This window comes from Hipposideros armiger, unplaced genomic scaffold (assembly GCF_001890085.2).
Source record: "Hipposideros armiger isolate ML-2016 unplaced genomic scaffold, ASM189008v1 scaffold_7, whole genome shotgun sequence".
Classification (NCBI taxonomy): Eukaryota; Metazoa; Chordata; class Mammalia; order Chiroptera; family Hipposideridae; genus Hipposideros; species Hipposideros armiger.
In genome coordinates, this window is record NW_017731357.1 from 5,005,236 (window position 1) to 5,018,089 (window position 12,854).

General features: G+C 37.4%; 1 protein-coding gene across 13 annotated transcripts in view; it reads left to right on the plus strand.

Moving 5' to 3' along the window:
• Positions 1 to 12: 12 nt before the first annotated feature.
• CASK (calcium/calmodulin dependent serine protein kinase) overlaps positions 13 to 12,854 on the plus strand; it is a 415,968-nt gene continuing 403,126 nt past the window's right edge. For all 13 annotated transcript variants that reach the window (XM_019649798.1, XM_019649806.1, XM_019649845.1 and 10 more), the window contains exon 1: positions 13 to 297. In XM_019649798.1, coding sequence (XP_019505343.1) covers positions 239 to 297 — 59 coding nt within the window. In that variant the 5' untranslated portion in view covers positions 13 to 238. The remainder of the gene's footprint in view (positions 298 to 12,854) is intronic.

A 12,854-nucleotide genomic window follows, 5' to 3' on the forward strand; every position in this document is an offset into this window, starting at 1 on the left:
CCGGGCCCGGGCCGCCCTCGCTCCCGCGCCCCGGCCCGGCCGCCCGCGCCGGGGCAGTCGCCCGCAGAGGAAGGCGCCGCAGTCTCCGGGCCTCGCGCCCCACTCGAGCGTCCTCAGCACCGAGGGCTCGTGTGTCCTGAGGGGAGGAGGCGAGCCAGGGGCCGGGCACTGAGCTCTTTGGCGCCCCCACCCCCGTTTTCGGAGCCCTCCACGCTGCGGCCGCTGTCCCCTCCGGACCATGGCCGACGACGACGTGCTGTTCGAGGATGTGTACGAGCTGTGCGAGGTGATCGGCAAGTGAGTCTTCACGCGAGGGAGCGGGAGTGTGGGAAAATGCATTTCAGTGATGCCCGGGTCCTCCCGTACCCGCACCCGCTCCGGGCCTGCCCCCTGCCCTCCCTCACCTCCGCGGCCCTGGTCTTCCTCACCCCTGAGTATTTATAGACGTGTACCTGGACCTCCTGCCGGGCGGGGGTCTGGGGAGTTCGCAGCGATCGGTGGAGGTGAACCAGCCGAGGTCGGCCACCCCTTGAGGCGTGGGGCCGGCTGAAATGTGTCTGCATTTTATCTGACGGTTGCACAGGGACGTGGCCGAACCGATTTTATAGTTGCTTCCTGGGAACAGTTGGGGTTATTGTTACCTTGCGTGTAGCACAGACTATTTACGAAAAGAGCAGCTTGCATTTCCTTTGCTTGTGTGGAGAGAAAGAGAGAACGTCCAGGGTTTTTAATTGTGGGGTGTGTGTCTATTGTGCAGGATATTAGATAGATGCCTTTGTGTTCACCCCATGCCCGGATTGGAGGGGGTCATTTAAGACAGGGTACGTTCAGTTTCAGCAAATTCCTCATCTGGTATAGACGAACGTGGAAAGAGTTGGGGGGATCCGAATTTTTAATGCCTCGTTATGCAATGACTGTTAAATCAGTGTTCAAGGCTTCCCTCGACTGTTGTTGGGATGGTGGTTAGCGTGGTAGAGCCGTCTGCTTTGAGTCACCGGGCTGGTCTAGAATATAGAACTGACAGTCCAAATGCTCATCCTTTCATCTGTGTTGTATAATTACACTAGGGAAAAGCAGGGAATCAGATTAATCACAGTGCTGATTGAGAATTAAATCTGCAGTTCCTCATCTAATTGTCCATTCCATAAATCTGTTTTGAATAGTTTCCTTTTCATTCTTGTCAAACAGTATTCCAAGTGCACAATCCTGCTAATTTGCTCGTTTGGGAAATGCTGGCAATCTGAAGTTGATTTCTTAGTTCAACGTGTATTCTGTGGCTTTCGAAGTTGAGATAAATTTAAGAGCAATTTTTGCTTATTTATTAAGGATTGCTAGACAGTTACCACTGAAATATTTTACCTCTTTTTGGAAGCAATGCTTTATTGTCTATTTTAAGGTCCGCAGTTGGGAAATGAAACCAAGACCTTAGAGCAGTTGGCTCTCTTTTAAGTTGTCTGCAGGGCTGGATTTCAATTTAAGTGCTGATAACTCATTTTTTTCCCTTCCATGTTGAGGTATTACAGTGTTGCCTCACATGGTGAAATTGTGGGTAGAGCTTGCTGCACACTTTCCTCAGATCCAGTTGATAGGAGGACATGTTACTCCTTGCCCCTATTGTTTGTTACATGACCAGCCTGTCTACTAGAAGAATATCCAAATGTGCCCCTGGTGAAGTAATTGTGGAAGTGCTCTAGAGCAGCGCTGTCCAAAAGATATATAATGTGAGCACATGTAATTTTATATATGTAAATTTTGCATATGTAAATTTTCTAATAGCCACATTAAAACTATTAAAAACAAATAGGTGCAATTAATTTTAATAAAATATTTTATTTAACCCAATAGATCCAAATTATTAAGATATTTTACAGCCTTTCTTTCATACTCAGTCTTTGAAATCCAATGTGTATTTTACATTAACAACACATCTCAATTCTGACACTAAGCTACATTTTCATAGGAAATACTTGATCTGTATTCAGGTTTCATAAAATTTGCATTTGCAAAAGTGGACTCACATACCCAAGTTGTTCCAAACATACCTAAAAGTTTTCCAATAACGGAATCAAATATCTTTCTAAATTTAAATTTAAATTAATTAAAACTAATAAAATTCAGTTCCTTAGTTGGACTGCCCACATTTCAAGTGCTCAATAGCCATATGTGAACAGCACAGTTCTAGACAGACAAATATGTAAAATAAATAAATAAGCAAATCCCCTTAGTTTCTTTATTCTTAGCACCCAGTGAAGGTGAATTAGGGTGTTTCCCCAAAGCACCCAAATGATTATGTGTGTATGGGTGAATGTTTGTTATGTCTTAGTTATATTTTACTTAAATGAGCCAGCAAAGTCATAATTGGAATCTGTGAGATTAAAATGTTAATTATGTTGGGATGATGGAATATAGCCATCTTTGAATCAGTGTTAGTGACTAGTTCTGATTCCTTAAGCTCTGGAATGGTGATGATGTGATCTCTTTGAATATCGAAAAAAAGTGGTCAGCATTGCATTAGCACAATCAATATTCTGCTGACTTACAACTGATAGAATATTCTCAGGAAACATCTCTGATAGAACTAAATTCATCTCTTCTGTTGCCTCAGAGCTGCATAAGGAGGGAGAGCAAGCTAATTTTGAGGTGATAGGTACTCTATGGATACCTTAACTGATGTGAACGTGAAATCTTATTCAGATCCTACAAAATGTGACTTGGTCAGTTCCATTTATGTCATTCCATGAAATAATGAATTCAAGGTAGCCTTTGTGGTAAAGCATGTAATAATAGTGTTCCTCACCCTGTGTAAAGGTTGAAGGTTTCTCTGGTAAATTGTCTCAGCATATATTGATCTGGAAATTGAAATTCACTTGAGATTTTCTTACAGGGACCTTGACAGCATACATTTTAACTTAGAATTTGTTCAACTCTGGTTTTAAACAGCAAGGCCTTGAAGATGTTCATTTGTACTGAAAACCTTTTTGTTGATTTCTATCCAAGTTCTCTGGAATTGTGATTTTCTTTTATGCCAGATTAGTATCACTAGTTGTTTTTGACCCCTAGGTCTTAATAGGTTTAAATTTTCACTGAGATCCTTTAAAATAGATTTCACTTTTCAAGATCAGTTGACTCACTCAACTACCTCACTACTTATCTACTCACTCACTTACCCACTGTCTTCGAGAGAATCATATGCCTGATTCATTATGAGTATTGAAAGGATGTCATCTCTTTTTTAAAAAAATTTAAACTCTTCCCCTCTGTGTTTCTTATTTTTGACAGTCTTACCAAAAAAGCTCCTTTGAATGCCCATTATACCCATAGCATTTTCCTATGTAACATCTTTCAAGCAACTGAAACAAATCTCCAAAGATGGGACCTTATCATAGTCCCAAAACTTCTTGTTTTAGCAAATGTAGCAATTATTGGAAAGGAAAAGTGTTATGCAAAAATAGGTAATTGGCTAATTTTTGTCATGATCATTCACTGCGTCTTTTGCAAATTTATAGTTTTTAGGTAAGTGTACAATCAGTAATATTACACGAAGGAAATTTGAAGATGATTCATCCAAATTAAAACATAGAAATACCTACTTCCATGGTACAGCAGTTTCTGTGAAAGAGAATAGCAAAATGCAAAGGTTTTCACCTTGTGTAGGCTGAATATTTGTCTGGGTATTTAGTAACCTGTAACTTCTGACTTTCCTGCTTTGGTAGGACATATACTAAAATTGGAATGCTGCAGCGTGACCCCAGCTCAAGGATGACATGTAAGGCATGCTGTATTTGTGAGACATGCTGTATTTGCTTACACTTCAAGAGCACTTATCATATTTAATTACAGTTACTTATTTATGGGCCTTTCTACCTAGCTAATAGGGAGCTTCTTGAGGGCAGGTAACATATCTTGCACACCTTTCTCCATTGCTTAACACAGTGTCTGCAATGTAACAGTCACTCACTAGCTGTGGACTGATTTAAGTAGTTTTAATAAAATCTCATTAAAAGGCAAAAAGCATGTTTATCAACCTCAGAGCAATTATTGTCCCAAAAGGCTGTATGAGTTTGAAGTAGTGATTCTCCACCTAGCTGTATATTAAAATTACCAGGGGAACTTTTTAAAAAGATCAATTGCCAAGGCCCTGTGTCAGAGCAATGAAATCAGAATCTCTGGGAGTGGGTCCTGGTCATTGTTTGTTTGTTTGTTTTAAAGCTCTTTGAATGATTTTAATGTGCAGCTATGATTGAGAGTCAAACTCGTACATTGATTTATGTATGAGTATGCAATTTTGGAGCACTGGCTTTTCAGAAGCTTACAGCTTTTAAAAAGTAGAATGAACGTTTTGAGGGGGAAGTATTGAAGCCAAAAGACCAAGACATGGATTTTATTTTCTCTATGCTGTGTTTCTGAGCCTTGTTGTGTAAGAATTTTGTTTTAGCCTGTGTCTGGCTTTGATGTTTTGGGTCTTTTAAGATTCACATTGATTCATGACATTCATCTAATGATAACATGGTGATTGTCTGATGGTTGGCACAACACAGAACAAGGATTGCTTCAATAACAGTTGATGATGGCTGTCCATTAGAATGACTCAATTTAACAGTAAGGAATTTATCAGTTTAGTATGGACTGTGTTTGCGCATACACTCTATTAAGAGTATGGGTAAGTTACTTATATACTTCAAATTCCATGCTTGTGATTCCAGTAACACTGTTTACCAGAGAATTGAGTCAACTGCAGCCTTTATGTGAATACTGGATTAATAATATGTAAGTATATAATTTAACGTAGAGAAAAATTCAGCTTTACTGTGTGTACTATAGTTACTATGGCTTTCACATATATCGATTGGCCCACTGATTTGGTTTTCTAGTTACCACAGGGGCAAATATTACATTATGTTGGAACATCTTTCCTGGAAATTTTATTTAGATGTTGTAAGTAAACTAGTTTTTTAATTTTAAAAACCAAGTGTGACCCTGAAGATAACCAGAATTGTCCAGAAATAAATAGCTATTCCAAAGAAGTGCTTGATCAAGTGACAATCACATAACAAGGTGAAAGACACAAAATTGCCAGCTAACCTGCTGGTGGTCCAGAAAGATGCAAGCTATGGGGGTTAAACTGAAGTTCCAGTTTAAGAAGAAGGAAAAACCTCTTAAACATTGGATGTGGGTTCCTACACATGGCCGGCCTTATTTGGAGTAGGTAGGCAGTGTTGATTCCTGGTGATGGAGTTCAATTCTGGGACCATTTTGGAGGGAACTGAACTACTTAGTTGCTTTTCTGCATTTGCACAACCTTCTCTGAGTCTCCTCATGTCTGCTTTTTACAGACTGCCTTAGGACTTGGAGTTCCTGGAAATGTGGTTTGCACATTGTCTTTATAAACACTTCCAGTGACTTCCTTACCTTCCATGACTGGGACATGCTTCTACATCCTTGACTTATGAAGTTCACTCTCCTCCATTTTCCCCTTGTTTTTGCAACTTTTTCACCTGACAAACTATATCTCTAATGTTTTTTAAATTGTGTGCCTGGATAGTTCCTTTCCATTGAAAATTCTTTCATTATCTCCAGTTGTACCTCTACTCAGTTAATTAAAGAAGCAAGAATACCTTACTTTTTGAGATTGTTCTTGAATTACTGTATTTTTGTAAATGTTTTCACATTTTAAATGTGACAGAAGTACTGTTTAAAGGAACTTTAACATAACATTGTTTAAAAGAAAGCAATTTTTTACAACTTAATGCCTACTTCATAAGGGGAATTGACATATATGCTGTTTCATGTTGGGCATTTGCCATGTATTATCTCCTCTACTTGTACCCATTTTACAGAAAACACTTAGATTCAGAGATGGGTGACTAACTTGCCCAAGATTACATGGACTCCAACTGGTTCTAAAGTTAATTTATTTCATGCTGAATTGAGTTTCCTTAAAGTAAGGCACATGTCTTCATTTTCAGAGTTCATTTCTTGCAAATTTTTATTTTTTGACTTTCTAGTTAAATTTCTTACCTCTTTAGTGGTGGTTCCATACTACCATTAGTTGTGTCATTGATTTTGTTTTTCTTTTTGTCTTTTTCGTTAATGAATTATCAGTGTTTGTCACTGATAAATCTATGCATTCTTTAGCAATGGAAATATGGAATCTTGGCCACCCATCCAAAATATAATTTGTTTTGGAACTTTCTCTACCCCTTTTACCTTCCATGTTTTCCCTTCCATTTCCCCTGCACTGAGAGAATAGTTGATTAATTTCCCCTAACTGGCCAAACCAGAAGTAATGAGGTTTCAGAGACAGGTGTTTGTTGGGAATGGTGTGGGGTGGTTTCCACAGGGTAGTTATTCCCGTATCCTGTTATAAAAATACTGAAATTGTTCTCTCTGACTCTGAAAACCATGTACTGAACCACAGCTGCTGAATTGTGAGCTTCTCAGCTGTCTGCCAGCACTGCACACCTAAATAATCAAGTGACTGAATTACTGCTGCAGAGCAGGTACCTGACCCCAGCCAACAAACTGATGGGGTGTGCAAGCTCTCACATTTTGGGTTTTATTTTTTTTGTTGCTACTGACAGTGCAGATTCTAAAACCATCAACTATGATTCTGGATTTATGCTACAGGGTGCTTCTCTCCATTCTCTCTGTCTTGGGGGCTACCCAGTCTCTTGGTATCACCTCTTTCAACTGAGTAAAATGTAATTACCCTGATGGCCATTATGGTACTGTGGTATGATTGGTTGTAGAGTCCAAGTCAGTATAGGGCGAGTCTCTGTTTGACTTTCTATAACAGAAAGATTTTGTTTCTGAAGCTAGTTTGACTATTTTTCTATTACGTTCTCTTTATCAATTAACAGTTTTTATGAAATAAATTGTAAAAATAACTTAAAAGTATAGATGGTGCAAAGTAAATGGTGAGTCTCTCTCCATTCTCCCACCATCCATAGCCCTATTCTCCAGAGGTAACCATTTTCTAGGTCTTACATATCTTTTTGAAAGTTTTTTTTGTTTACAAAACAAAATGGGATATTTGTACACTATATTAAAATATTCATTTTTAATTGAAAAATGGTATATCTGATGACCTTCCCATATCCACTTATGTATCCTATTCTGTCTCTTAAACTGTTGTCCAGTATCCCATGGTGTGGATTGGTACTTTGGCTTTGAATTGAGTGCAAGCCATTTCTAAGTAGACATTGCTGGAAATACCAGACTGGAGTTTGGATGAGAGGTTTGGAATGACAGAGAAGATTTTGGAATTATCTGTGTGGAAGTGAAAGTATGAGTGAATGAGTTCCTGGGGTTGACTGAGCTGGGGGATTGTGGTTTGGAATATAACTCAGAAGAATCAGGATAGCTGGGCATCACAGAAGTTCCAAAGTGAGGGGGAATCAATAATGTAAAATGCCAACACACTCTGATTGAGGACCAAGAAAAGGCTTGTCTATGACAGAGAGACATTTAAAGCATCTATCAAAATGAATATAATGTTTAATGTTCAGTTCATGGCGTGACTGAAAAGCAAGGCTTCATTCTGTGGATGTTGGTAATATACTATCTGTCTGTGAATCTTTCTTTGCACCAACATACGAGTATTTAGGGTAGAAAAAAAGCATAGATATTTTTTCACTATAATTATGTTTTACAGATTCTGATGGCTGGCTTTTAGGTGAAACCATTTGCTTGTCCTAGGATTAGGTCTTTTTGATTGCCGAACTTGGTGCATAACTTTCAATTAAATGGAAACCTTTAATGAAATGACAAAGAAAATTTTAGATACTTTTAAGTTCTTGATATTTGTCAAACCATTGTTATTTTCTTAAATTCTCCTATAGGGAAAGGAATTCTTCCTCCCCTTTCACACTCCTCTTCCCTCCCCCCAACTAAATTTGTTCATTGGCTTTTTTATTTGTCCAAAGCCAATTTTTTATATCTAAGTGAATATTATTTCATTTCAGCATCTTGTGCTCTTTTACTGGGCTGTTGCACATTCCTTTTTTTTCAGTCTTTTTACTTTTTTTAAATAATTCTAAATAGTTTTTTTTTTGCTTACTGTTATTTTAATATTTGAATTGCTTTCAGGTAGGAATGATGATTGTCCCCCCTTTGGTGTAGTTTAATAATATCCAAAATATACTATGTTGAGTCTGTATTTGAGGCTTTTAATTTTTTTCTAGCAAAACTATTATTATTTAAAAAAAATTTTTAAATGGCAACTATAAACTACTGAAGAACTTACAGTAGTCTGCAAATATAGGAATTCAAAATGAATAACTAGCCAGAGTTCAGAAGATTACATAAACACACAATCTAGAGCATATACAATACTCACCTTCCCTTACGTTATACAATCCTTTAATCTAACAATGTGTACATTGCTAATATTAAATTATTTCTCTATGTTAAAAGAGTCATTATGGAAGCCCCAATTATTTTATTAGAAATTAGGGCTTTTGTTTTAAAAAATTCTTCTGCTATTCAATTTTTTTTCTTTTTTTTATTAGTTTCAGGTGTACAAAGTAATGTAATAGACATTTATACCTCTCACAAAGTGATAACCCTCCCACCTTCTGAGATCATATATAGCTGTTACAGTACCATTGACTGTATTCCCTGTGCTGTACATCCTGTGACTATAATTACATATATATAATATATATTTAAATACATATTAAATTATAGATTTAATTATAGTTGACATTCAATTGGGTCTAATTCAGCTTCAGGTGTACAGTGCAGTGGTCAGGCATCTATACAGTCTTATGAAGCAATCCCCCCTGACAAGTCCAATACTCATCTGGCACCTTACATAATCTTTACAAAATTATTGACTATATTCTCCTTACTGCATTCATATCCCCATGACTATATTGTGACTACCAATTTGTACTTTCTGATCCCTTCACCTTGTCCCCCATTCCCAATGCCCCTCCTATCTAGCAGCCATCAGTTTTTTTCTCTGTATCTATGAGTCTATTTCTGTTTTATTTGCTCATCAGGCTCTTAATTTTAACCCTGAGTTTAAAGTATTCTTGTGTATTTTAATATAGGATGGAAGTATTACCATTTAACCATATACAGATTTTAATGTTTTATTAAAACACGCTTGATGTTATTAATTCAATTTCAGAGGTCTCTAGCCCACTATCATGTGCTGCTTACTATCATACCACTGCTGTTTTATAGACTCTAATTTGTGTTTTTAGGAAACTTCATAGATTTGGGGCTTTCTGCTTACCCTTGGTATGTACTTTCCCCCAAACATATGGATCAACATTGCTTTGTAGCCTGTAAGGCAGCCCTCTAAGAGCTGATCTGGTAACCTTTGGGCACAGCATGGCCATTTTCTCCTTATTTATAGAAGGAGTGATAACTACTTCACAAGCCATTTGCATGGATTAGTGATTCTAAAGTGCAGCATAAGTATTTTTTATTTCTAGAATGTCTCTCAGATACTCAAATTACTTTTGGCAGCTATGTAGATAAGTTTCAACAATTTCCAAATGTGCACTTTCTCAGTGCTTAAACACAGGCTCTGTTACATAAATGATATGGTGAAATGAACATTCTTTTCTATCCCATGTGTAAAATTCTTAGTGGTGTTAACATGTATTCATTTGTTCATTTATGCATTCATTTCTAGCTGTGTGGCCCTGGGCAAGTTAGTTGACATCTCTGAGCCTCAGTTCCTTAATCTGTAAAATGAGGGTGATAGTATATACTTTACAGGGGTGTTGTGATGATTGAATAACGTGATCTATGCAAAATGTCTACAGTTGTTGTTTTAATTGCCATTAATATTAATTATTCACCAATTATTTGAGTTATCTAGCCTAAAGGAGCTCTCTGTCAATGGGAGAAACTGACAAATAGTTCAGATCTAATCTAACTAGACCTGAAGTCCTGTGCAGGCCAGGGTCACATCTGACTTGTTCACATAGTGTCCTCAGCATAACTCAGTAACTGACCCCTGGTAAGTACTCAGGAGCTACTGAAGGAGTGTGTTCAATGAGCAGTCCATAAACTATGAGCACCTAGAAGAATTAAGTTGAGGAAATCTTCACAGAGGATGTGAGGCTTGAATGATTTGATGGTCATCTTCTTGGGTAACACATTTAATTTTTTTAGGCCTGTTTCCTCATTTAGAAAAAGAAATGGAGCAGTACAGGTAGAGAAAATAAATCTTAAGGAAGTTTTTAAAAATGTTTATCCGATTTTATTTTTTTTAATTAATAAACCTTATTTTTAGAACAGTTTTAGGCTCTCAGCTCCTATTTTAGTTTTAGTGATATAGGTAACATGTAAGAAATTAAAATAATAAGTATCAAGTTAAAGTTTTGAGGGACAACAATAGGAATTCTTTCCTTTTTTGTTTTCTTGTTGATTCTCAAATTCCATGGCTTGAGTGCTCATTATATGCTGGACAAAGTGTTAAATGTTTGATATTTTTCTAATTTAACCTTGGCCACAACCCTTCCCTTTGAGTCAATCACGCCCTCCCCATTTTACAGATGAGGAAAAGGGAGATCAGTAACTTGCCCTGGGCAAAGTGGGAACCGGAAGTGGCAGCATGTGGCTTCACACCTGGGTATATGTGACCCATCTGAGCGCCTGCTTTGCAGTGCTGTCTTGCTGCTTGTCATCTAGAATGAGCAGAGACTGGGGTTTTTTACAGGGTGTACTCCTAAGTAGAAGACTCTAATAATTTGATTTTGGATATTTTAGCAGATTAATAGAATGCGTTTTATTTTTGGTAACAGCTTAATTGTGATATACCATACAATTCACCCATTTGAAGTGTACAATTCAATGGTTTTTAGTATATTCACAGAGTTATTCATCATCACCACAGTACATTTTTGAACATTTTCATTACTCCAAAAAGAAACCCTGTATGCTTTAGCTCTTACCTACCATCTTTCCCTAGCCCTAGGTAACGACTAATCTACTTGCTGTCTCTACAGATGTGCCTGTTCTGGACATTTCATATAAATGGAATCATACAATATGTGGTCTTTTGTGACAGGTTTCTTTCTCTGAGCATAATGTTATGAAGTTTCATCCATGTTGAAGATATTTCTTTTTAAGGCCCATTAATATTCCATTGTGTGGATACACCACATTTGTTGATGTGTTCATAAGTTGATGAGCCATTTTGGTGGTTTTCACCTTTTGGCTATTATAAATAATCCTGCTATGGACATTCATGTACACGTTTTTGTGTGGACACGTTTTTCCCTTGGGTAGATAACTAGGAGTGGAATTGCTCTGTCAAATTGTAACTGTTTAACTTTTTGAGGAATGCCAGACTTTGCCAAAGTGGCTGCATCATTTTCTATTTCCACCAGCAGTGTTAGAGAGTTAGAATGCTTTTTAATCAGGTGAGTACTATCAGTTTGCTTATAGAGTCTGTTCAACACATTAAATGGGACATAAATTAAAGCAAATTTTATGAGTTGTTGGGCAACCTTTTATCTCATAGGTGTATTTGTAGTGATTTTCAACAGTTTTAGGTATTGTAGACGAAGGGTTGGCAAAATATCTGTAAACTACCAGATAGTAAATATTTTAGGTTTTGTGGGCCATATAGCATCTGTCACAGCTATTCAACTTGGCCATTGTAGCGTGAAGACAGCCATATGAGAACAAATGAATGTGGCTGTGTTCCAGTAAAACTTTATTTGCAAAAATAGGTGGTGGCCTAGATTTGGCCCTTGGACTATAGTTTGCTGATCCTGTTGTAGATTAAAAATGAAACTGGAGCTTATTGTCCAGTTCCCATTCTTGTTTACCCTCAAGGTTGGGATGTTCTTTCAGTGGTCTGAGTAGCCCCATAGTGAGTAGGTTGTTTCTGCAAAATGTAAAGATACCGAGACTGGTCCATGGAACTGTTTTCACTGTTAAATGGAGGAAATGCTGTACATTTAGTATTTTTTCTTTCTTTTTTTAAAACTGCTTTTGGATTCTCTTTTTGATCTTAGGTTAAAGGGACGAAGCTCATCAAAATTCTTCTAAGGTTGTCTGACTGGAGGCAATATAAATGGGGAGTTCCTGAAAAAAAATTATTTCCTTTATTGTAGCTTATTGCCTGTAAAATGGATAAAAATAGAGCCAAGAACATACTAGAAATTATCAGAAATGGATGATTATTTAAAATATTGACTTTAATAAAGTTAGGGGATGGAATCACTAGCTAAATCTCCATCCCTAATTGGAGAGTTGTGATGTGCTAGTCTATGTATATTGTATGACTTCACCAAGAGCCCCAATAGAGTCATTATCTGGGATTAGGGGTGTGTGTGTGTGTTATGTAAATAAAACTTCAAATTCTATTTTATGTCTGACATCCATTTTACTCTGTATTTTGTGATTGTAGACATACACTGGAGTGCTTTGTGGCTTTTAAAAAACATTGTCATTGCATATGGATGGACTTGGAGACTATTATGTTAAGTGAAATAAGTCAGTCGGAGAAAGACAAATACCATATGATCTCACTTATATGTGGAATCTAAAAAACTGAATGAACAGGAAAGTAAACAGAAGCGGTCTCAGAGATATAGAGGAACAACTGATGGTTGCTAGTTGGGAGAGGGTGGGGATGAGGGAGAAGGGGAAGGGGTTAGACAGCATAAATACGCAACTACAATATTGCCAAAGGGACATGAAAGACAGTTTGAGGAATACAATTAATGATGTTGTAAATATTTCGTAGGGTGTCAGATGGTCACATGTCTTGCTAGGGAGACCGCATCATGGATGGGGAGGAGGCTTGATCACTGCACTGTACACCTGAAGCTGATGTTGTATAATATTGTATGTCAACTATAAGTGAATATATATATATA